The sequence below is a fragment of the Alternaria metachromatica genome (assembly GCF_023757995.1).
Source record: "Alternaria metachromatica strain BMP 0045 chromosome Unknown scaffold_53, whole genome shotgun sequence".
In the NCBI taxonomy this organism is placed as follows: Eukaryota; Fungi; Ascomycota; class Dothideomycetes; order Pleosporales; family Pleosporaceae; genus Alternaria; species Alternaria metachromatica.
In genome coordinates, this window is record NW_026055544.1 from 71,791 (window position 1) to 95,060 (window position 23,270).

The following is a 23,270-nucleotide window of genomic DNA, read 5'->3' on the forward strand; positions in this document are numbered from 1 at the left end:
ATGATTCCTTTGCATCAAGAACACTGCACGCATGCAACGCGATTGCAATGTTTCACCGATTAGTTGAGATAACCCTTAAAGGTCCGTAATTATTTTTCGGCCTGAGACTGGACGCCTTGCCTTGCCTTCTCTTCGGCGTCTTTCCCGCGTTCAATTTCCTTCCCACCGGAGTTCCTCCGCCATCCACAACTTCATCACCCAGCACGCCATTACCAGATCGCGTTTCTTCCCGTCTTTCTCGATTCCATCCGTCGTCTCCAGTACAAGTTCCTCTCTATACTTCTCGACTCCCATCAACGATCGAGACGCGTTCGCGGCACCCAGCCCCTCCCTCCCAGTCTCTTCCCGTGCAACAACCACACCCTCAGCATCCTCCCACACGCGCTTCTTCACACAATACAAAAGATGTTTCTCGGGCTCACACACACCTCTGTAATCGCACACATGATGCCGAGCTTTACATTTAGTAACATGCCAGATACGCGTCCACTGGCCGCCCCATAATGACTCCCCAGAAGTCATCTGAATGCTTCCGGGGAGTGTTCCAGCTTTCTTGCCGCGCATCTCGAATTCGTCTATGCTATATAACGTTTCCTCGCTACTGTAGGGGATCGGTTGGTCACGTGCCGTATGTGTGGTTGGTACTGAACATGACCGCGTCTCGCGTGCATGGACCGCGCGGATACGCAACTTCGATACGGACCCGTCGCGGTCGCGATCGCGTTGCAGTTGGTATCGCGGGATGTTCTGCGTCGCGGTGGCGTAGATGAAAGAGCCCTCTAGTCTGAAGGTCTGCACTTCTTCGATGGACACAAGGTCGAGTATTGTCTTTTTCGCTTCTCCTCGACCCTGGACTTCCGATCGCGATTCCTCTTTGTATTTTGGAAACGTGTGTGATTTAGCGAGCGGGCGACGAGCTGTAATGTTGGCGCTTAGCAGCATCGTCTCTGGTGCTGCGGACGGGCTGCTGTTTGGGCGACTTGATGCCGACCACATGCTAGATGGAGATATGGCCTCGTCGAAGAGCGCGTCTTCACCATGCGTAATTGCGCCCGTCAGAACGTCGAATGGGTTCGTCTCTTTCGTATACGTCTTGGTCGAGAAAGAAGGGTCAACGAGTGGGATCAGGTCGTCTTCACCCGATGCGGCGAACTCAAACGGGCGGCTGAACATCGTCGCGGCTTCGTGAACGAGGTTAAAAGATCATTATACTGTCAGGCATAGGGCTGTAGGTCTATATAACCACCAACAATGTCCCTGAGTGTTCCACGTCGTAGATGTATCAGCCACCATGGGCGTCTAAATCAGCCGTTATCGGCACGTCGCATACACTAGAATGCGATGTGTGAATCGCCTGCGCAAGGAAAGTCTGCAGAGTCATCTTCTATCATTCAAGCGATTGGTGTGGAAAGATTACATTGTGCGGATGTGGCGGGTTGAGCTCTCAGTAAGCATGTGAATAAGCGCAGATCGCGAGTTGACTACGCGCGGCTACTCGCATATGCATCACAAAGCAATCCGAAGCGAGACAAAACGCAAGGCGCGAAGCGAATGAATGTATTATTGTAACAGTCTCGCATGCGACTACTTCCCCTTTGTATACAGCGAGCGATGGCAACGTATCCAGCCAAATATCCCCCCAGCCACTTGGCTCAGCCTTACAATGGCTGCCCATCCTCACCCAAAATGGGAGCAAAGAAGTTAAACTTGCCAAAAGGATCATACTCTTTCTTCAGCTTCCTCAGCTTCTCCAACCTCCACGGCTCATACCCGTACAGTTGCTCTGTCGTCTCGTCACCCCTCGCATAGTTGATGTAAGACTCATACGGCTTGTTCGTCCCTTTAATCATCGTGTCGCGAATCTCACCAGCGTATTTCCACGCGAGTGCATCTAGACTAGCATTCTTGTCGTAGGTCATGAACGGAGAGAAGAGGAGCTGGCCATCGCGATCGGGGTATGCAGTGCTGTCACTGGGGATTTCGCCGACGCGGTTGGTGGAGTAGCTTTCGAGGAGGACGGCGGAGTTGCGGAACTCGGCTGGGAAGGTGGTCATGATGTCTATGACTTCGCGTAGGGAAGGTGCGTCGTATGTGTCTGCTGAGACGGGGACGAGGGAGCGCGTGTAGCCTTTGGTGCAGGAGGGGCCGTCGATGTCGGCGCCGGTGAATCTGCTGACGCCGCCGAGGTCGGTTATGCCTGATTCGGTGTTGATGGGGGACATCGCGACGAAGGGGTCGGTGTATTGGGCTGGGACGGTGTCGGCACCTTGGTAAATTACCCAGATGATGACGATAGGCTGGTGATGTTAGTAATTGAGTAGTACTAGAAGGCATTTATACTTACGTTCACTGGGTCTACCTCGGGATCGAAGGAGAAGACGACGTAATGTTCCAAGCTCACCGACCTGTTAGCAGCAGTCATCCAGGTATTCGCGACTGCGACAACGTCTTCCATCTTGTCGTGCGTGAAGAAGTAGCCGCTGACAGCCCATCCATCCACAACTGGCTTCTTGTCATAGATCTTGATCTCAGCCTGTGTCACTAGACCAAAGTTGTGGCCAGCGCCACGTATCGCCCAGAACAGGTCTGGGCTGCTCTCGTTGACGGTGATGGCGGTACCGTTGGCTAGGACCATACGCGCGGAAACGAGCTGGTCGGATGCTAGGCCGTAACGTCCTTGGTTCCAGCCATGGCCTCCACCGAGGATAGGGGAGACGTAGCCGACGCAGGCACAAGCCGTTGTCATTGTTTGCTTGTCATGGAGCCCCAGGAAGTCGATGACGTCTCCATTGAGGATACCGCCCTGAATCAAAGCAGTATCGCCATCGTCGACGATGAAGATATCGTTCATACCCCGCATGAAGATTCCAACGGCGTTGGTAATGTTGTTGAGGTATGTTGTCGTCGCATGAGCGCCCGAGATGGCGTGGAACGGCTTATCGTTGGCATTGGCATAGAGTATCTGGCTTGATGTTAGCTAAGGGAGGTTTACCATAGTAGGAGTTTACTGACAGTCTCCTGAACATCTTCTTCCGTCGCAACCTTCACGATCATATCGTAGTGCGGAGTCTGCCCGGCGCCCCATCGTACAGTGGCATTGGCAAATTCTTCTGAGCCTGGCAAGTAGACTTCCGCAAGCTGACTCAACGAAGACTTGAAAAGCTTGAAAGATGAATCAGACATGTTTAGCGAAGCCTGAGTGGTAACCACATAGGCCGCTAGGGCGGTCGCCGTTGAAAGAGTGTTGCGCAACATTGTTGTGGTTCGATCCGATGAGCAACAGATGCAGTACGGAATTCCATACTGTAGACTTTGATCTTATAGGACTTCAGATACCGGCAAACTTTCGTGAAAATGCGTGAATTGCGCGCCTCACCAACTTGTCGCCGTTGTTAGTTTAAGGAGCGCCCTTGGTCTTTCCCGCTTCTCCACCAATTCCAACATTGTGGAACAAAGGAAATGTAGTTCACTAGCATCCTTGTTACCGATACAATGGGTCGGACGTGAGTCGAAGGCAAAGGGTCAGTTCGATAGGGTAATCGTGAAAGCCATCACTCGTTCTGGGCAGGTACCGTGGTGAACTGATTGGTAGCCACGCGTGAAGCTTACTACGAGATTTTCGGAAGATTCATTGAACTGCCAAGTTCGGCCGGAAAACAAATTGATAGAACAGAACAAATATAGAAGGTATTGCCTACCGGTGTTGGAGGTTGCGCATCGGATAATAATGCGCGCTAGGTCGAGACGCGCGTTAGAAGCGCGTAGAAATGCTGGATCACGACGACGAAGTGTCTTCCAAGTTTCGCAAAGACGTATCAGAGACCGCATCCTGTCCTACCCAAAGCAAGGATCAAGAGTGGACTTTGAGTATCGATGTGCGACCGAATATACCGGACAAGTCCACGACGACGCATCGTAGGTGAGTTGTTCCGCAGTAAAGACGTTGCTGACACAGGCCTTGGAGTTCCGAGAGACACGCCCCTTGTTGTACCTGTATCGAGTCGCGGCTTCAGCGTCGCCGCGGAGAGAACTGTACGGCACAGGTACAGCATTTTTCCGCAGGGAGCGAGCTTCTAAGAAAGCCCTGGAAAACTCCCCTTTATATACGCTTTTGTATGAAGTGACATGAAATTTCGCATTAGCATTCGAGTGTTGCGTGAGGGCACAAACCGGTCGACGTTGATGTGTGGTTGATCTGGAGAGGACGCGTTCAGGACGGCGAAATGGTGCCAGACCGTCCAGCCTTCCGCGGGGGTAAACTGCGCCGCCCCACTTCGTGATTGCCACACCATCCCAAGCTGCACCTGCACTAACCACACATCAGCATCACTACCTCATGTTCGTTTGTTAAGCCGCCAACTGCGGCCATCAGTTAATACGCGCTATTTTTCTATGCTAAAGCTGCTTTCCACGCCCTTTGCATTTCGGTAATTAATGGCCGCCTGCACAACTGATCCTTGGACGCCTCGCGTATCGTCACGCGCATGTAGGAATGTATCTCAGCCATTGGCCGCATTGATGATGTCTTTCGTAGTAAACGCTACCAATTCTTGGCTCTTGCGTGCTATGCTACGACAAGCTGAAGGACACATTACGAATGCTCACTATTGGTAGCCTACGTGGACACGTGCTAGTGCCCCTCTCAGCCCGAAGGGCGCTTGCATGAAAGGGCAACACAGCCTGATCTATCACTGCTCGAGATGGTATATGATCATCCGTGATCCTCGTTGTTTCCAGATCTATAGTTTCGCCGTTGTCATCCTCAGGATCAAGCTCCATTACTTCGATATGGATTCATACACGCATATTAACGAAGATATCACCGTTCGAGATGTTCCGTTGGCCCTCCGCCCCAGCTTATACGCTGCTGCCTTGCCCGACGATGAAGCTCAACTCGGATTCCACTTCAGGCAGACCGAACGAAGAGATTGGTACCTGGCGCCTTCGGAGCAGCCCGACTGGAGTTGCAGTTGCAGAACGCTAGTCGAAGGGGCGGAAGCTGCAGCTTCGACGCCCCCGTACATGACCGCTGGTGGGATTCTCCAGAGCTGTGCATCGTATGTTGGTTCGAATTCTATTTATCGTTGAAGGTAGACTGACACTCATGGATGGGGGCATGTCTTTACGACTCTTTCCGGCTAGACTCTCATTTGTCCCTGTCTAAAAGCTTCCCCCAAAATGCCCAAAGATGTATTTCCTTGCGTATGGTCTTTTTCTTTCATTACACCGATGTCTCCTTATAGGAACAAGTTCAATACGATATATACACTGATCTAAGCAGAACTTTCTATTGCGCATAGTATGTAATTCGACCAAATGCCCAAAAGCTTTAGTCAAGATCATGCCCCCATCTAGGATAAACAGATCACGTTATCCGTGGCACACCTCCGTTGACCACAAAGACATCTTCGAAGAACCTGTCTATTGGCTAGGCGAGGTCATTACAGGCGCTCCCAACCACTGGAATACGCCCAACCTGCCCGCCACGCCGGAACCGCTCATCCTTGACAACGCTATGGACTCAGGCGACAATACCTCTGGCTGCCACATTCGCATGCCAAATATCGGATATCCCCAGCAAATGGATCAGCCCCATCGGCAACATCTGCACTTTGCTGATGTTGCCGATGAGTCCACGGTTAAATGTAGGTACCGGCTATCTCCTATTCCAGGATCCACATGCTCTTCAGCAAGGCAACAAGATACAACGGCCGTTGGCACTGCTACCACTATACCTTACCGAGTCGAAACCAAGAGGGTCTACATCTGCACCTATGACGACTGCAACAAGAAGTACACACGCATGCCGGACCTACGACGCCATTACCGAGGATCCCACCTGGAGGACCGTCGATTCAACTGCAGAGCTCTGGGCTGCGAACGCGCGATACGTGGTTTTCCGCGCAGAGACAAGAGAGATGTACATGAGAAGAAGATGCACATCGACATTGGGAATGGCATGTTATTGTGAAGGAAGTGTTAGGAGTGACGCGCCCAAGAAAAACCTCATTGCAGCGGAAAACGATTCCGCTGTAAGAGCTGCGAACACTTGCGTCATATGTCGCACAGTCTGGGGCGCCACGTGGGAGATAAGCACGAGGAGGTTTCGGGTTACGGCGCAGTCTTGCCATGTCTTGTTTACTACGTGGCGTTCATGCTGTCTAAGCGATCCTGCACCGCTCAAATCGAAAGCATCATCTACTCTTAGCGAGCCAATACATGCTAATCAGCTGGCTAACTTACCTGATTCCTGTCTGCGCGCTTCTCCTTCCGGACGTGTGATCACCCGTTCGGTCTTCCTGCGTACGACCCATGTCCGACTCCCGGCGCATCGGTGATTCACATGACTCGACCTACCTCTGCCTCCGACTGATACCAGCGGATCATCATTTTAGATTCGCAGTCTGCCTCGCATTGATTGAGATCAGCTCGCGAACTACACTGATCGTGACTATTGGCAGTAGTCGCGAAATTAGCTTTCGGCAATGCGAACTTCCCCGGCGGTACTGCGGACACACCCTCATGGCCGCAGTCAGGCGGATACGGGCCGCCACGACACCATACTGATTGGGGAAATTCTTACAGCTTTACTTGCCCCGACGGAGTAACCCTTGCTGAAGAGCACATGGTTCAGGGATGCAGGGCAAAACTTTCGTGGCACAGTCCAGGTGTGCTCTGTTTGCGCGTACTCCTTATGCTGACCGCTGTGTTACCTTGCTCTCTTGCTCTGTCAAGTCTCACCTACCTTTCTGCATTCATCCTTCTTGACCACGTCCGCGGAACCGAATTACCAACTCTCGCGAAAAGAAATCATGTCGAGAATTGCTTGTGCCTGGGCGGAGTTAGGCGAGGATGCTAACGACGCCTATCACTGGTACGAAACCACGCATATACCCGACGCCCTGGTGAAGATCAGGTCCACCGCCAGACATGCAGAGCAAGTGGAAGACAGCCCATTCCAGGAAGTACCTGGGATTGATGGCAGGTTCATGACCATTTACGACCTACCAAAACAACCAAGCGCGCAAGACCTGGATGCGCGGATATGCCCTGCGCTGGACAAACTTCCGAATGAGGCGAAGGTAGACACACGGTTCTACACAGAGCATAAGAACTGGTTTGGGGAGGAGTGGCGCGGAGGTATGTCATCCTCAAGATCACGATACAAGGATGCACCATGGAAGCTAACACCCTGCGTCAGATCCCCGCGATGTCCAAATGTGGGTCGTAGTCCTTTGGCAGCCCGCCCCGGAGGTTCACGACGAATTCGTAAAGTGGTTCGGAGAAGAGTTCACGCCCGGTATGCTCGAGAGTCCTGGACTGCTTCGCACGCGCATCTTCAAGCTCGAGCACGCTTCGCTCATCCAGGACGAGAAGTACAAACAAGTGGACAAGGCGTCAGTGTACCAGTACATGACGTTTTGGGAGTTCGATAGCGAGGAATTGCCATGGGAGATCTTGGTATACCTGGGGTCTTCAGAGAGGTGGAGACATTATGTGGAGGGCGGGCTTCTGGTACGTCGCGTGTCTCCAATCAAATAAGAGTGCTGATAGCTAACAAAGTCGTAGTCGTGGCAGGTCGGACAATTTCTGGTAAATAACATCTATCCCGACATCGAGGACGCGGACTCCCCGGCCGTCATGGGGGCGAAGATCATCGTAACCCCGGTCGCACAGGAGACGTGAACGTTGTCGACACCGAAACTGATGCTAAGTAGGAATATCAGGATTTGGACGACGACATCAGCCAACATAGCGGAAGTGATCTGTTGGACGGAGGAAATGAGGCAATACCCGTAATGAACAGCGGATATGATGATTTGATCGAGGACGTGGATTGATTGGATTGGCTAATATCTTGCCTTCGGTAAACGGCGTTTAATAATACCCCAATTGTTGTTTTCCATTCAAGGTTCCTCTTTCAGACACTTGTATTGACGGCCGGGCTGACCGTCATATGCCATTCCACGCTGCTGTATCCTTTCCGTATCATGTCGCCTTTCCGGGCGTATATGGTGGGGTACCAGGGGTGACATTTGATAGATACCGATCAGATGGTACACCGGCCTGAGCATGGGCTGGTCCAGATATACCTGAAGTGACTGGTTGTAGGGATTGTTCTGGAGGAAACCGTGGCATTGTTGCCAGCGTGTCGCCCTGTGTTGACAACACTGTCCTGGGAAGCCTGACGAGAGCCGGTGCTCGCGATCCTGTAAGAGTCTCATGTTCATCATGTTTCAGTACAGTGTGTCCGAGGTCTAATGCAGGTGGATTTCGAGACAGGCTGTATGCGTCCGTGTTTTGCTGTATTTTGCCTAGTGAAGGATCGCGTGCGAGCTGGGATGCGGACTCATGCACGTCTGGCGCAATGTGATCGTCTGCCCGACCCGCTCGCACCCGTCTCCGCGTTTCGACTTGAGAGATTGTTCCGAAGACTAAGTCGGACGACTCCTGTGGCGTCAGCCCGGGTTGCCTGAATGGGCTTCCAGGCGCCTCTGACACCCCAAATGCGTTCTGTTCTCCGTCGAGTGACTCATGTTCTTCCAATTTGGACGTATGTTTTTCGGGGTTGATGACAAGTTTGATGGTACTGTTCGCTGCGACTGTTCGAGATCTTCTTGAAGAAAGTATCGGTGCTGACTCCAGGGATGGTCTATTTGATCGATGCTCTGGGGTCGGCAGCGTGCCTGAGCAATAATGGTCTCGACGTCTTCGCACGCGATCTTCGGCTTGCGAAGTCGGCTCACCAAAGCGACCTGCTTCTTCTCGTCTGTGGATTTGTGAGCCTTCACGGGGATTGACATCGCGTGTCCTGCTGCGTGAGCCATTATGCGATTTGCAGAACATATGCTTCCCATTGTCCCCAAATCTGAGATGTCTGGGCACGTCCCACACTTCGTCTGAGTTTGCACTCAGAAGTCTGGCTCGTGACGGTGCAATCCCATTGCCTTCAACACAACTATCAGAGCCTTCAGCGGTTGCATCGTGAGCCTTGTCCACGAGCTTCTTGGCCTTCAGTCGCTCTTTGTCCGTAGAGTCTGGTATCCGAGGGGAGTTATGTTTCTCCGGCCTTGGGCTACGGCTCTTGGTGTAGCGCATAGTGCGTTGAATCCCAGCGAAACTCCGCCGCTCGTCGTCGTCGAGATCGACACCTTCCACATTCGTATATAGCCTGACTTTGCGTCCGCCGTTGCCTGTACGCTCGCCGCTGACTCGGTAAACGCATGTTCGTCCCTTTCTTCCACTTTGCTGTTTCTTGCGCGCGCAGACGTATCGTGGAGCCGAAGTTTCGGTGTGATGGCTTGTCGTGACCTGAGGTGAGAGCAAGGATTTGACCAGCCCTCTTAATCCGCAACTCGGAAGCACGACTATGACCATTGCGATAGGCTGTAAGCCAGAGGTAACGATAGGGTTGACGACACGCCGATCGCCGTGGTTGTGGTCTCGAAGGTGCACACATCGCGTGTCGCAGGTCCCGAGCAGGCGGTAGGGTCGCAGTTGCTTTGAAGCTCTTGGGTAGTGGTTGTCGAAAGGATCTGTATGAGTAACGTTGCCAAGTATGAGACGCGACTGCCGCTTCCAGCAAGTGAAGTCTTATTCGTAGGTTCCTGTATACCGATGTCATTTTCAGACGGTTATCCCTTACCCGCCCATGCATCTTGAGACTTTGATGTTGCTTCCATCGCAATGAGGATTCCTGACAGACTGCTAAAGCCGCGGTGCGACCGGAATGCAGGTGCATCGGCTTCATAGAGACCAAGGTGTCTGCTGTTAATGAAGCAACTGCGTGGGAAGACGCCATTGCAAGAACTGTCAATGATGATCAAGTGTAGTCCGTGCTACGCGCGGAATTGCCAGCGCCTCACCATACCCAGAGCTGCAATCCGGACTCCGGAGCGCATTAACGGCAGTTTGGAGATGTGTAGATGGCATGCTGGTGGTGTCTGTGGTGAGGTTGGGGGTGAACAGAAGGGTGGTTTACGTCATCGAAGTCGCGAACCCCTGATAGGCCCCACTCACCAGATGACTAAGTCAGTCTTAGCCTAATCCGGATGGCATGCTCTCCTTCCTTGAGAACACTGTCAGCCGCCAACACTTTTCGTCGTCGGACGCGACTACGACTTCAAGTACTCCGAGCAGATACTTACTTTGCTACCACGGATCTTGGCGATCAACTCCTCATTTTTGAGACACCTCAACATCTTCTAAAGTTCCGTGAAGAACGCGTGTCGCAACACCTGTGGACCAGGCCAATCATCGCGCCGACCGTTGTATCGCGTCTTAGGCACCATTGAACACAGCCTTCATCGCTGATATAACGTCAAAGATGGATCAAGCTGAATAGAGGCTGTATTGCTATATAACGACGCAATACGAGCCGATTGCGACCATCGCCTTCAAGCTCTTGCATTGTAAGCCAGTAGGTTTGGTGCGCCTGCTACATCTGTAAGGCGATTTGGCTAAGTTTAGGTTTGCGAAGTCAGTGTAGGTCTCACATGCAGTCGGTGTGGAATCACTTACAGTAGCCAATGCCAAAACTCTTGCCCTCGCGGCCGGGCCGATCGATTGCCCTTCGAGACCGCGCAGATAAGATACCAGACCAGCCACGAAAGGTGCAGACGCCGAGGTACCACTCGCTGTCATGGTTGCCGTATTTGAGGTGTGCCAGGTAGATATGATATCACCACCTGGAGCCCAGATGTCTACGGCCGACCCGTAATTCGATGTCGAAGAACGAGCGTCGTTCGATTGAACGCTCCCTACGCACAGTGCGTTGGCAGCACGAGCTGGCGAGACATTTGCAGCCGGCTGGTTTTCGTTTCCTGCAGCGACGACAGGCAGTATACCTCGGTTCGCCAATGCGTTCACAGCGTTATCCATGGATGAGGAAGCCGGCCCACCGAGCGATAAGTTCACCACGGCTGAACCCAGTCGGCTCTTGGTAACGATATCGTTTGTCACCCAGTTCAAGCCGGCCAGCACACTGGAGCCAGCTGCGACGTTATCATCGCCTATTACCTTGACCGCAATGAGAGTCGTGTTCTTGGCAACGCCGTAGGTCTTCGAACCAATTACACCAGCTACGTGGGTGCCATGACCGGTGACATCGGCATTGTTGGTGTTGGCTGCGTTGTATCCCCAGGAAGCGCGGCCTTCGAACTCGACATGGGTCGTTCGGATTCCACTGTCTAGTACATACGAGTAGGTGCCGCTGCCAGCTGTCGAATCGTATACATAGCTGGTAGCTCCTCTGGTCCTGGAGGATACGCTTGCAAGACCCCATGGTGCGCTGGTCTCTACTCAGTGTTAGCGACACACACCTCATACAAGAAAACAACCCCGAACAGGTCTGCAAACGACAAAGTGGGTGACGTAACGTCGATGCGGGCTCCAGGATGTTTATACGTACGCGTTATGAAAGCCGTAGGATACATCAAGAAGTCTTTTTCGACGAGGAACACATCATCTAATGCCTCCAATTCGGCAACAACGACTGGATCGAAGGCCCCGGCATAGCCTTTGAAGTCTCCAAAGTTGTACTCCTGATCGATCCCTGCGTTCAGGTCGATGTCGTCTCTTCGTCCGAGATGGCGAGCTACTATACTGCGGACCTTCTCACGATGAGCGGTAAATGTCGCGACGTCCACGTCCGGCTTCAGCTGTACGATGTATCGGCCCGCGATCGAATCCTTGGTTGAGCGAGTTGCAAGAGGTGCCGCATGAGCAAGGAACGATGCGGCAGCTACGGCAAGAGAAAGAGCACGGATAAAGAATCGCATCTTAAAAGACAAGAAGAGGGGCAGTAATGCCTGGAAGATGAGATCGATGGAGATGGCCTAAGATTTATCGCAACGCTTCCGCATACTTATAGCGACCCAGGATACCAAGCTCGACTTGCTCTATCGCACACCCTCAATCCAGGCTACTACCGGCGGAAGAATCGAAAGCCCATATACCCCCCAAACATATCCAATGACGGCTTCGTGAGAAGCAAAATGCCTGGCCCCCAGGCGCTTGCGGATGTCGCCCGGCTGACGTGCGCAGATACTATGCTCGTGTGTACTCCACATAGTCCACTGAGAACTGACCCATCTGCCCGCTCCTGCCTCTTCTTCGCGCGATCCGATAGTTCATGCAGATGTCCTGCGATGCAATACAGGGGCCGAATGCCCTGCGCTGCACGTGCGTGGCGAGGCAGACTGGACTTGATCTGTTCTACGGTCTTGAGAACTTCAGATCTTCGTTAATGCGTCTGAACCAATCCGCGATGTAAGAGTACATTGATATCAATAGCAACAATGTGCATTGTCGTTGACTGACACGATAAGAGAGCCGCTTCAAAGGGTTCGTGATCATGTTCCCGCCCGCAGTGGGGCAATGTCTCAACTGCGCCGCAGTCCATCACCGACTAGACTCAATCCCCGGAACTACTGTGCCTCATACACATTTTGCTGCATGCACTCCGAGACCGGGAAAGCTCAAGTAGACTGGTGATACGACGTGGCGAAATGCTGCCGCTGCGTCCACCTCTACCCGCCGGGTACCTCACTAATCACGGCTGCTTTTCGGAGAAGAGGCATTACTCATTGCATTATCATATATACCGGCTATTAAAACGACCAAACTATCCAGTCAAGTCAAACTTGCTCGAACACGACTCGCGTAGCCACTTTGGCCAAGCAACTCTCTTCCAGCAATCTATTCCTCCGGATCGCGACCTCCACGCTTCTTCATTTCCTCAAGGTATTCCTCCTCGGTCTCGAGATCAAATGGCAAAGGCCTGGTGATGGGATGAATCGAAGCACCGTGGTCTTCGAGTTGCTTGAGACGCTTCATCGTGGCGGGTTTGGTGCGATTGACGCTGTAAAGCTTGACGCGGCTACAGTAACGTTAGCCTCCTGCTATCGGGCACACGAGATCACTCAAACGAGAGATACTTACTGGCATGAGGATGTCACGTGGAGATCCCAGTTCCATGCACTTCGCACAAAGGTCGGTTGCGTCTGCGAATAAAGTCAGCAAATGCCGTCTGGTAGTTACAGCGAGACTTTGCCACGCCACATTGAGACAACCACCGCGTAAGATGTGCGGGGCCTTCGCAACGGAAGTCGAACTTTGCTTACATTCAAAGCGTCATCCCAGCAACGCACGCAGAATTCACTGAGCAACGTTAGCATTTGTCGGAGAACTACCGACGACAATAGACTTACAGCCATCCCTCAGCATCGACTGGAATATCGACCCACCACGTGCGCCAGGCATGGTAGTATTTCTTGCTCAAGTTCTCGTATGGAACCTCATACCAAACACCGCCACCATCGTTGCTGACTTCGACTCGTTCCGGCCAGCCACTTCCACTGTATGCCCAGCCAGTCATGCGGATCTTCCCGTCGTGCACAATAACGTCTTTGTCGACAGGCGTCATGATAGCACTCGCAACAGGCATCGTCTGGATACTGAAACCGTTGCTGTATGTGACGTTTTGCTTGCCGTTCTGCGGAGTATAGTAGAGATATTCCTTCATTTGAACGGGAGCCAGAGACGGCTGGTCGATGACGTTAATGCGAGTGAGCCATTTGCAGCTTCTGGCGCCGATGTAGCCCATTACGACAGTACGGAGTGGGAAGCCATGGATGGCTGGTAGTGGCTCTCCGTTCATCTCCCACGCCAGCATGACCTCGTTGATCTTCACCTTGCGAGTCGGTACTGATACAGCGTAGTTGTATACGTGACCCTTCTTGAAGTAGGTGTCGGCGCCGAAGAACTCGACGTGCTTTCCTTCCGGCTTCAGCCCGCAGTACTTGAGCACCTTCTTGAGACTGACGCCCACGTAACGGGCCGTACCGATGGCGCCTTCTCCCCACGGCGCATTGATGAGTTCGTCTCCGTCTCCAGGGTAGTCGTGAATCTGCTCAATACGGCGCGTACCACTACACTGAAGAGTAACGCAGGTCTCCATGCGTGGGAAGATGCTCTCGTCCTGTAGCTCCTTCAACGTGATCTTCTTTGGCTTGTCGACAAGACCCTCGACTTCGAAGAAGTATTTCTCCGGATCGATCTCAGGAATGCCACCGTGGTTTCTCACAAAGTGGTCTTTGTTGTTGGTTATCTCGGTTTCGACAAGGCGCTTGCGCTCCGGCTCTCCGTTGTAAGGGAATTGCAGTACATGGACCATGTCCTCGCTCTTTTCTTTCTTAACGTGTTCCCAGGAGTCGGCCGGCATGTCCTTCAGCGTCTTGCCCATCGCGTAGTGGTAGTATTTCCATCGTACACCCTCGAGCACCGGGTTGGTATCGGGCAGCGGTTTCAGCTGGAATTCGGGAGGTACAGGGAAGTCATATTTCGCCAGGATTTCCGCCGCCTGCTTCTTCTTTTCTGGGTATCTCTCCCACTCGATGTATCCTTTCCATCCTTCTCGCTCTTCTGGGAAATTCGGCTCTTCGGCTGTCAAAAGCTCGAAAGGCTTTGCGTTGGGTTCAGCAGGCGCCATGGTCGGAGTGTGGAGTTGGAGAAGTTTGATCTAGCATGAGGCTGGGGATGCATCCCCCTACAAATGCGCGCGACTGTCGCATTGTGGAGTGGACGCGCCAGCCCATGTGCGTTATGTCATGACCTCAAGGTGACTGATACTTAATCATGGGCTACACTGATCTGCCATAACGTGCACTGCAGGCAACCCCTGTACATCGTCGTGCCAGCACGTGGTCTACCTGGATCCACGAATGAAAATGCCGCAAGCTCCGCAAAAGCGTTAGGAAAAGATACACCACTGCGTCATCATGATGAACGTTGAAGAGCTGCCACACATCCTGGGACCGTACGATGCGCCTAGAACCAATAATCGTTAAGCCCGAAATCCGAGAATGGGCAGGGCAAATGCCGGAGAAAAGATGGAAACGGTGCGACCCGCATGCGATTGATGAGTAAGAATGCTAAAGTCTTGAGAATGCTTCTTATTAGTAGTCATTGCTTACAGGCGCGCTTGGCGTAGTGATCGTGAACCAAACCAGTTCTAGTCGGTGATGCGGAGCTGATTACATGCAGGCCGCATACGAGAAGTTCGAAGAGGCTCGCTTGTATCGCCGACGATTTTCGGGAAGGCCAGCGGGAATTTTCATCCCAGGGGTCAGGTCAGGCATACTGCAGACAAAACCGGAAAGCAGCGCGATGACTATCGTTGTTGCAGAGCAAGGGATGGCCAGAGTTGGCATGCACGCATGGAAATGCGCGGCAGTTGCTTCACAGGTTCTGCACGTGTCGCCTCGGCAAGTTGCATGGCGTGCTAACCCGAAAGGGCTTGGCCAGCTTCTGCCCGCCGTCATGTCACCGCAGGACACCACGATCTCAGCCTCCAGACATCCGTCAGTCTCCGCACGTCTGAATTCGATATGGCTAATCAACAAAGAAGCCGCAACGACATCTCTTGAAACCCCAGCGCAGATCACCCAGATATTACTCAGCTTTCGCAATGGCGGACGCGGAGCTAGTAGCGCAATGGAGTGCACCCCTATAGAATTGCTGCTACCTCAGCTGTAGGCATTACGCCGCTCATTCCAACCACGGAATAGGATTCCGACCCGTCAAACTATGTCAATGCGTCTCACAACATCAGTCAAAGCCAAGCACCTGCGTGCTAGAGGAGCAGATCATTTGCTAGTCATTCTCAGGCGCTCCATGTCCTTACTATCTAATCGAAGAAATCTCATCGAATAGCATCTCAGTTCGCGTCCCTTCCGAGGAAGGATCAAACGTCGAACGAACGCGATTCGATATGCCATCGGAAGATGAGGACTTTCCCCACGTGGCGGCGCCATCAAGGGCCGCCCTTACAATCACGGCCCGCGTCCTTCGGTTCCAGAGTCCAATATCATTGACTGGCCGACATGCGACCTCTAGGAAAGCGCGCGATATGGAGTAGCATCAAACACGTTCAGCTGGATGTCGAACGAAGACCATAGCCGGGGCTACGGGCTCGTATTGCTGGAACGTGTTCAGTCCCAACTGTACGAGCCAAAGCTATGAAACACGAGATCAAGGGATCGCCCAATACAGTGAAGGAGCCGTATCAGCTAAACTCCAGATGGAGATTCGTAACTCGCATCTGGCGAACGGAAGGACCATGTATGCATATCTCCGTGAGGACATCTTGACGGTCTGGCCAATCGCAATTTTTGATCTGGACTTCTACGCCGCATAAATGCAGATATGGTTCATACTGGGTAAAAGTACGGCGACATATGGCTTGGAGGATGGCAAGCGCGGTTTGCGTGGCTGCCCAGAGAGTCCATGGGAAGCACACCAACATGAATGGGGGAAGCCCAGTTCACCCAGCAATAGACTGCTACATCTCGGCTTGCTCAACACGTCTTCCAACGGTCATATTCATCGATCACCCTCAACCCTAGTCTTCGCCCCGCATCTTCGCCTCTCATTTTCACATTTTGTTGTCTATACCTTTAGAGCAACAATGGCCAATATGGTAGCCAATGCCCAGAACGCGCTGTTGCAGAAAGCTAGAGACTCTGCCTCTTTCGACACGTTTCAGCTGACGTGCATACTATGGGGAAGGTGAGTACAATCTGTGAGCCTATGTAACATCCTCGTTGACCCATCTGCAGTGAGAAAGTTGTCAAGGAGCGACGGGCCGCCTTCAACCGAGTTGAGAAAGCAATCGGCACCGACGACAATGCAAAGCTCCCTCGATGCTACGCGCAGACCTCACGCGAGGATCTATTCGAGCAAGGCCTTGGGATGGGGAAAGCGTGTCTTGATGATATGCTCGAACATGACCATGAGCACTTTGTGTGGATTACGCCGCGATACAATCTCATGAACGCCAGGTATGTTGAGGTAGTCAGGAGAATCTTCCACGACTGACGAACTGACTTCCAACAGCCCCTTCGGCCACAAAGCCATCCTCTTCGAGCCCGGGATGGAGCACAACGGTACTGAGGAACAAAAGGCAAAGTGGCTCCCGCTCGCTCGATCCGGCAAGATACTTGGTACGTACGCACAAACCGAGCTTGGTCATGGTTCTTTCGTGCGAGGTATCGAAACGACCGCCACCTTCGATCCCGATATGGATGAGTTCGTCGTTCACTCGCCAACAATCTCGTCGACAAAGTTCTGGCCTGCGGGGCTAGGCTTCTCGACCACACACGGCACAGTCATGGCGAGACTCATTGTTGGCGACGAGGATCATGGCCCACATATATTTCTTGTACAACTTCGATCAATCGAAGACGGCACACCAATGCCTGGTGTGAAGATGGGCGATGTTGGCTTGAAGCTTGGGTAAGTAACGAGATCGCAGAGAACGTCAGGACTTCAGTCGCTTACCAGGACCCAGCTACAACGAAGCTGACAATGGCTTCGCCTCTTTCGACAACGTTCGCATCTCTCGATCGCAGATGCTCATGGCTCACAGCCAGCTCACATCCGATGGCACATTCACCAAGGATCCCCTCCGCGCTAAGCTCTCGTACTCCGTCATGCTGCTCGTCCGCGGCAGGATGCCCAGTGTCTTTACGGTCCAGCTAGCCCAAGCTTTGACGATTGCGACACGATACTCTGTTGTACGACAACAAGGCCTCGGCCCTGCCGATGCGTTTGAGACCGAAGGAAGCATCCTGCACTACAAGCATCAGCACTTCCGTCTTTTGAGCTTGATTGCTAAGACGTACGCCATGTTCTTCGGCTCTCGGGTATGCGACGAACAGTATAACAAACTACGGGAGATGCAGAGCAAGAATGATCATTCTCTTCTGCCGGCTGTTCACGCACTGACGGCTGGGATGAAGGCATATGTAACTTCTGAGGCCGCTGATGGGGCCGAAGACGCACGTAAGCTGTGTGGTGGCCATGGCTACATGTCTATCTCAGGCCTACCAGACATTGTCGGTGCCTTAGTCGGTGGCGCGACGTTCGAAGGCGAGAACTATGTTCTGTGGCAACAACTCGGGCGACACCTCCTCAAGCAACTTGACCGCCTACAAGATGGCGAGCCAATCGAGCCCCACGTACAATACCTGACCGATATCGAAGACCCCAACATTCCATGCTGCGCATCCGCAACGCAGTTTCTCGACCCCAAAGTACAACTCGCCATCTATCGCGACCGTGCCCACCGCATGGTCGTGAAGGCGCATTCGGCAATTCGCGCATCAAGCAAGTTGCCAGCCGATGCGTGGAACGAGCACATGATGCTGCTCATCTCCGCCTCGCGGGCCCATATCGAGTACTTCATCCTGAAGTCATTCACCGACTTCATCTCAAGCCTGTCTGATTCTACGTGCAACTACCTACGCATCGTCTTGAACCGTATGCGCTCCCTCTACGCCCTGTCAACTATAATAAACCCACGTACCGTCGACGCAGTATCCTTTATCGAGACAGCTGACGAGCGTTCTCCTTACTTCACTTCGGGACAGCTCGACACCATCCGGCATCTTGTCAATGGCTTGCTCGATCAACTCCTTCCCGAGGCTGTCGCTCTGACAGACGCGTGGGACTTTTCCGATGCTAGTCTCTGCAGTGCGCTGGGTATGTACGACGGCAATGTATACGAGAACATCATGCGATGGGTTGAACAGTTGCCTATCAATCAGAAGGCGTGGCAGAATGCTGGGGTACAGCAGGGGTGGAAGAAGTGGGTTGATCCGATCCTGAGAAGGGAGGCGAAGTTGTAGAACAACGTAGTCTGGATGTGTGTTTCACATCGTCGTGATAGTATGGGTGTGATGGGGACGGTAGTATTGGATGCTATGTAGAGAACTGTTTTGTATTTGCAAGACAGCTACTGCAATACTTTTGCGTGCTCGTATATGGTACAATGCAATAATCCTAGCGAGCTTTGTACCAATGTAGACTGGTAGACCTTTACTCATATGTGACGCAATCTCATTGCTCTTCAGCACAAGCTGCTAGCTATGAGTGTGTCCCGATGCTTCACTTCAGCTTATAGCTGGGGATATCATTCAAATCTTTGTCTGAGAGCATTTGGCTCAACTGACTGATCCAACTCGGCGCATTCAGTGTTTCAACCTTGACTTCGAACACATCATGGCCCTTCACGTTGACCATAATTCTCTTTCCCTCTTTGACGAGTTCCTCCAGGACAGGGAAGATTGGCCGAAGCTTCCTCACAAAAGCTATTATTTGTTGCTCTCTCAGCGTCGACCAGGGCTTGTGTTCACATTGAAGATATAGAACGACGCGCGCATTTGCTCCTAGTGAGAGAAGTTTCCGGAGATTGGCGTTTAGATGACCAAGAATCTCGTCGACGCCGTGGATATAATCGAAGCCGACATAGATGTGCTTGACATGTTGGTATACATCAATGTCCAAGCCCCAAGTGTCATCGTGGAGGAAGTTCAAGGCTTCTGAAGCTCGTTCGGGGATGTCAGAGGCGCAGACTATGAAAGTCGATACCTTGTACCACATCTCGCCGATCTCTTTCATGGTATCAAGCGGAACGTATCCACGCGTGAAGAGATGATCGCAACTGATCTGCCGTAGGGGACAAAGCCAGTAAAGTTCATTTTTTTTGCGCTCGACGGTGTAAGTCTCTCGTGAGAGTAGATGGGCGTACACCATATCGCGGAGTTCCCGTGGTAGTTTGCTCTGCATCATCTTGGACAGTGTCATGCATTCTTGCTTTGCGTGGGTCGCTATGTACGTGTTGAGTTCGTCGTCGAGCTTCTCTGCTGCCTGACCGATGCGCCTTGATTCGGGGTCTTCGCTGGGGCGATCGCGGCGCCAGAGTGTGTATAGATGATACCTCTCTTTCATCGAGAGGCCCTGATTGGATGGGTACAGATGGGTTTTGGAAGTCGCTCGTTGCTCGTCTGCTTCGCGGCGTTGGAGTAGAGTGGAAACGTGGCGCGTCAGTGCCACTTTTCGCAAAGAGCCATTCAATCAATCAGTAGGATGCCTGGCAGCCGCGATCATGTTTACTTACCGGTGGACGAAATCCCTATCCATGGTCGAGCTTGACGGGCTGCGCCGCAAAGGTTCCAAAGGTGTCGCAATTTGGGTAGAGTCTCGGCACAACTGAGAAAATTAAGAGCGTGACACTAGCTCCCGTTTGTTATTCTTTCAATCTCTCCAGGCAGCAGCACTGGCACGTGATCGACCGGGTAGGCGCACTGCCCAGGTGAAGACTGACCACAACAAGCTAGCACCTCTGCTTGAACTACTCAGACCTTCAACCCACATACTCGCCGTGATTAATCTCCCTCATAGACCCTCTTCATGCCGATGAGCCTTGCATGTATCTCCTTCCAGCGCCACCGATCCAGTGCTTCTACTCTCGACTTCGCAACGAGAATGCGCCTAGGTCTAGTCGTCAACGTGTTGAAGAAGCTCACCAATCTGCATTTGGGAGCAGGAGATGAGCACTGCACACCATGGCATTTTTGTTGTTGGGAGACTACCGCGCTTCGTTATTCTTCAGATGTCTCTTCTACAGTACAACCGAGAGCTACTCGTTGTCTTTTGACGGGCGTGTTGTCAGAGCATATAACCCTTGTATGCAGCAACTCTCGTCTTTGCTCTCCAGTCACTAATGGACAACTATGGTGTATGCAGCTAATGACAATGAGATCTGAGCAACAGGTAATATCATGAAAGTAGATTGATCCTAAACGCCATCTCCTAGCCCGTACGAGGGCAATGGGTATCTATGCAGGCCGTTGGTACACAGAGTAAAGTACATTTAAAACCGTAAAAACGCCACCTCCCCCCTCATTCCTTGTGCACTACAGCCACAATACGCCACGGATGTCAGCGCTCGAAGACTGGTAAGGAAACAGCTCCGCGACATTCTCGGGAGCATCTTTCCCATCTAGGCAATCTTCCACCACACGCACAATGCCTTCAAAATCAGACAAGACGCGTTTCGCATACGGCTGACTGGAGGACAAGTCATGTAGCATGCCCTTAGCGCGGTGGAAGGCCTCGATGTGGGCCTCGGTGTGAGGATGCGTCCTTCCAGCAGAGTCGCGGACGAGAAGAGAGCAAAATACTAGAAGTGCATTCGACAGGGCCGATGTCATGCGATGCCTGAGACTGAAAGGCTGACGAGCTTGCCGCGTAAAGAAGGTCATTCTGGTGAGGGTATCGCAGGCAAGTTGGCTGAGGTGTTCAGCGTGATTGTCGTCGTATTGCAGGGAGATTATGACGGAACGTAGCCCCCAAAGAACGAAGTCTGTCTTCTTCTGTTTGATGAACATCGTCAGTGGTACATCCCCATCACCATCCCGCTGAGCGTATGATGGCATCCCCAGTACTGGTAAGTCGTGATCGAGGTAGTGGGAGATCTGCCGATCAATGATATCCTGGGTTGTGCTATCCAGACTGCGACCGTCGACAGCATTGCTGGCATAACGCGCCCAGAGTATGACATAGTGGATGTAGTGATCGATGAAAGGCCTGGGGTCATCATTATCCTCGGCTTTGTAGAGGTTTGCCTATAGAACGTGAGCGTGAGGTAGCAGGAGGAGGAGGACACGTTGATCTAGGAAGAAACTGAACACCCTGGAGGCGACATCGACGTCAAGACACCCACTTTGCATGTTCATCTTGATGTAGTCTCCAGACGTGTTCAGCGGGAGGAAGGATAGGAGTCGTGGACTTTACTTACCCTTTGTGAGAGGTCTACAGGTGCTTCGACTTGAATGTCGGTTTCGTGGATCCTGTATGGTCTTCCACACGTCAATGAGATAAATCGGTCTTGGACGAATATATTCCAGAAGGTGCAGATGCGCTCATATGCTTGAACCGTCGTGATGTTTGTCCACGTGGATTGCTGATGTAAGGAGGACTGGAAAGCGAGTGTTGCAGCGGCGCCGATGGTGTTGTAAGCTGGACCGGGCATGTCTGCGTATTGGTAGTAGAGGGCCTACAACTATCAGTCTATGCGCATCAAGTTCGGAGCTTTTAGGCACGTACCTGGAATAGAACGCACTGTATCAGCGTCAGATCGCCGCTTCCGCTTAGTAGCGACCTCTTGTCGACGAGCTCGTCAGCCATTTCAAGCCAGCGCCAGCCCTTAGGCTTGCCAGTGTCGATGGGTGCGACATTGAGGAGTACGTCGCAGCATGCGAAGATGGTGTAGTTCAGCGCGAGAAACTCGCTATCTTCTGATGGTATGGTCGTGCTTGCTAGCATGTGTTGGCTGCGGTTGCGGAACTCGGGTTCATCTATGCACGGATGAGACAGGTGAATGTCGGTGAAGAAGGAGGCTAGGTACTGTTGGTAATCGGCGGGGCTAGGAAAGGGTAGCTTCCTGTTGCCGACTTGAACGAGGTGCGATGGGTCGCCGTTGATGGGGGAGCCCGAGACTGGAGGGACGGGTATTGTTGGGTCTGCCGACTCTTGTGAGAAAAGCGAGGGTTGTCCCATGAAGGCGAGAGCTGGGTTGATGGGATCCAGCGGTGGGACAGACAAGGCGGCGTCACCCCTGAAGGCATCGCTACCATTCTCTTCGCGCTCGACACTGCCCATTGGCGTCATGGTTAGGCCTCGGTCGCGCATGAGAGCTTCCATCATAGCCTCGATCCTGGCCATGCGCGCTTCCATGGTCATGCCGCGTGTGCTGGCGTCGCTCGCCCTCCGCTCGGTGCCGTTGTCCGACGGCATCAAGCTCCTTCTCGGTACGTTGTGGCTGTTGCCGTTGGCGCTGGCATTTGAGGCTTGTGTATGGAGGGCAGGCGTGGGTCGACTGAGGTTCTGCAGGGCTTCGGCGGCCGTCTGGTCTTCAGAGAAGAAGCATCGCTTGCCGTTGTCCATGCACCGCTGGCATGGGTTTTCACCGGAACACTGCTGACGTCAGTTGTTGACTCTCATTGTTGTTGCTGGGATAGTTCGTAGATGCGGAAGCGACGCTGGCGCATGAGGAAGTCGCGATGCAGTCGCGAGGGAAGTGGTCGAGGCAGCCAATGTACAAGAGAGTGTACATACCTTGAGCTTGGATCGCCTGCATGATACACCTGCACAATCTGTCAGCCGGCTGATGGCATGTCCTCGTCGTCCTGTCGCGCGAGCTGCGTCGAACCACTACGGAACCATCGGAATGCCGCATAGGAAGCTCGAGATGCGCCGAATCAGAGCGAGTGTCGCGACTTACATGCTTTGGGCGCGTACTTTTGGCGGACCTTTTTGCGCTTGGGCGACGACGACCTCCTCTCGACGTCCATGTGCTCCATGGGCGAAGGATGGCTGTTCATGGCGCGATGGAGTTGTTGGAAGAAGGATGGCGCTCCCTCAAG

At 52.7% G+C, this 23,270-nt stretch overlaps 7 protein-coding genes across 7 annotated transcripts; 2 read left to right on the forward strand and 5 right to left on the reverse strand.

The window, feature by feature from the left end:
• Positions 1-1,658: 1,658 nt before the first annotated feature.
• On the reverse strand, positions 1,659-3,255 carry J4E83_010846 (uncharacterized protein; the record flags this gene model as incomplete). The annotated part of the gene is made up of 3 exons (XM_049337724.1): positions 1,659-2,297; positions 2,345-2,962; positions 3,013-3,255. 3 exons carry the CDS (start codon positions 3,253-3,255, stop codon positions 1,659-1,661), a joined length of 1,500 nt encoding a protein of 499 aa, XP_049183165.1.
• Positions 3,256-6,812: 3,557 nt separating this feature from the next.
• J4E83_010847 (uncharacterized protein) lies at positions 6,813-7,686 on the forward strand (the record flags this gene model as incomplete). The annotated part of the gene is made up of 3 exons (XM_049337725.1): positions 6,813-7,140; positions 7,202-7,515; positions 7,570-7,686. The coding sequence occupies 3 exons, from the start codon at positions 6,813-6,815 to the stop codon at positions 7,684-7,686; spliced, it is 759 nt and encodes a 252-aa protein (XP_049183166.1).
• A 2,827-nt stretch (positions 7,687-10,513) lies between these two features.
• On the reverse strand, positions 10,514-11,780 carry J4E83_010848 (uncharacterized protein; the record flags this gene model as incomplete). The annotated part of the gene is made up of 3 exons (XM_049337726.1): positions 10,514-10,637; positions 10,769-11,297; positions 11,411-11,780. 3 exons carry the CDS (start codon positions 11,778-11,780, stop codon positions 10,514-10,516), a joined length of 1,023 nt encoding a protein of 340 aa, XP_049183167.1.
• Positions 11,781-12,699: 919 nt separating this feature from the next.
• J4E83_010849 (uncharacterized protein) lies at positions 12,700-14,491 on the reverse strand (the record flags this gene model as incomplete). Its single annotated transcript, XM_049337727.1, has 4 exons — positions 12,700-12,880; positions 12,943-13,004; positions 13,125-13,161; positions 13,212-14,491. The coding sequence occupies 4 exons, from the start codon at positions 14,489-14,491 to the stop codon at positions 12,700-12,702; spliced, it is 1,560 nt and encodes a 519-aa protein (XP_049183168.1).
• Positions 14,492-16,477: 1,986 nt separating this feature from the next.
• Positions 16,478-18,689, forward strand: J4E83_010850 (uncharacterized protein; the record flags this gene model as incomplete). Its single annotated transcript, XM_049337728.1, has 4 exons — positions 16,478-16,569; positions 16,620-16,841; positions 16,897-17,295; positions 17,351-18,689. The coding sequence occupies 4 exons, from the start codon at positions 16,478-16,480 to the stop codon at positions 18,687-18,689; spliced, it is 2,052 nt and encodes a 683-aa protein (XP_049183169.1).
• A 259-nt stretch (positions 18,690-18,948) lies between these two features.
• Positions 18,949-19,791, reverse strand: J4E83_010851 (uncharacterized protein; the record flags this gene model as incomplete). The annotated part of the gene is made up of 1 exon (XM_049337729.1): positions 18,949-19,791. The coding sequence occupies one exon, from the start codon at positions 19,789-19,791 to the stop codon at positions 18,949-18,951; it is 843 nt and encodes a 280-aa protein (XP_049183170.1).
• A 968-nt stretch (positions 19,792-20,759) lies between these two features.
• J4E83_010852 (uncharacterized protein) lies at positions 20,760-22,791 on the reverse strand (the record flags this gene model as incomplete). Its single annotated transcript, XM_049337730.1, has 3 exons — positions 20,760-21,470; positions 21,644-21,901; positions 21,952-22,791. 3 exons carry the CDS (start codon positions 22,789-22,791, stop codon positions 20,760-20,762), a joined length of 1,809 nt encoding a protein of 602 aa, XP_049183171.1.
• Between the last annotated feature and the right edge of the window lie 479 nt (positions 22,792-23,270).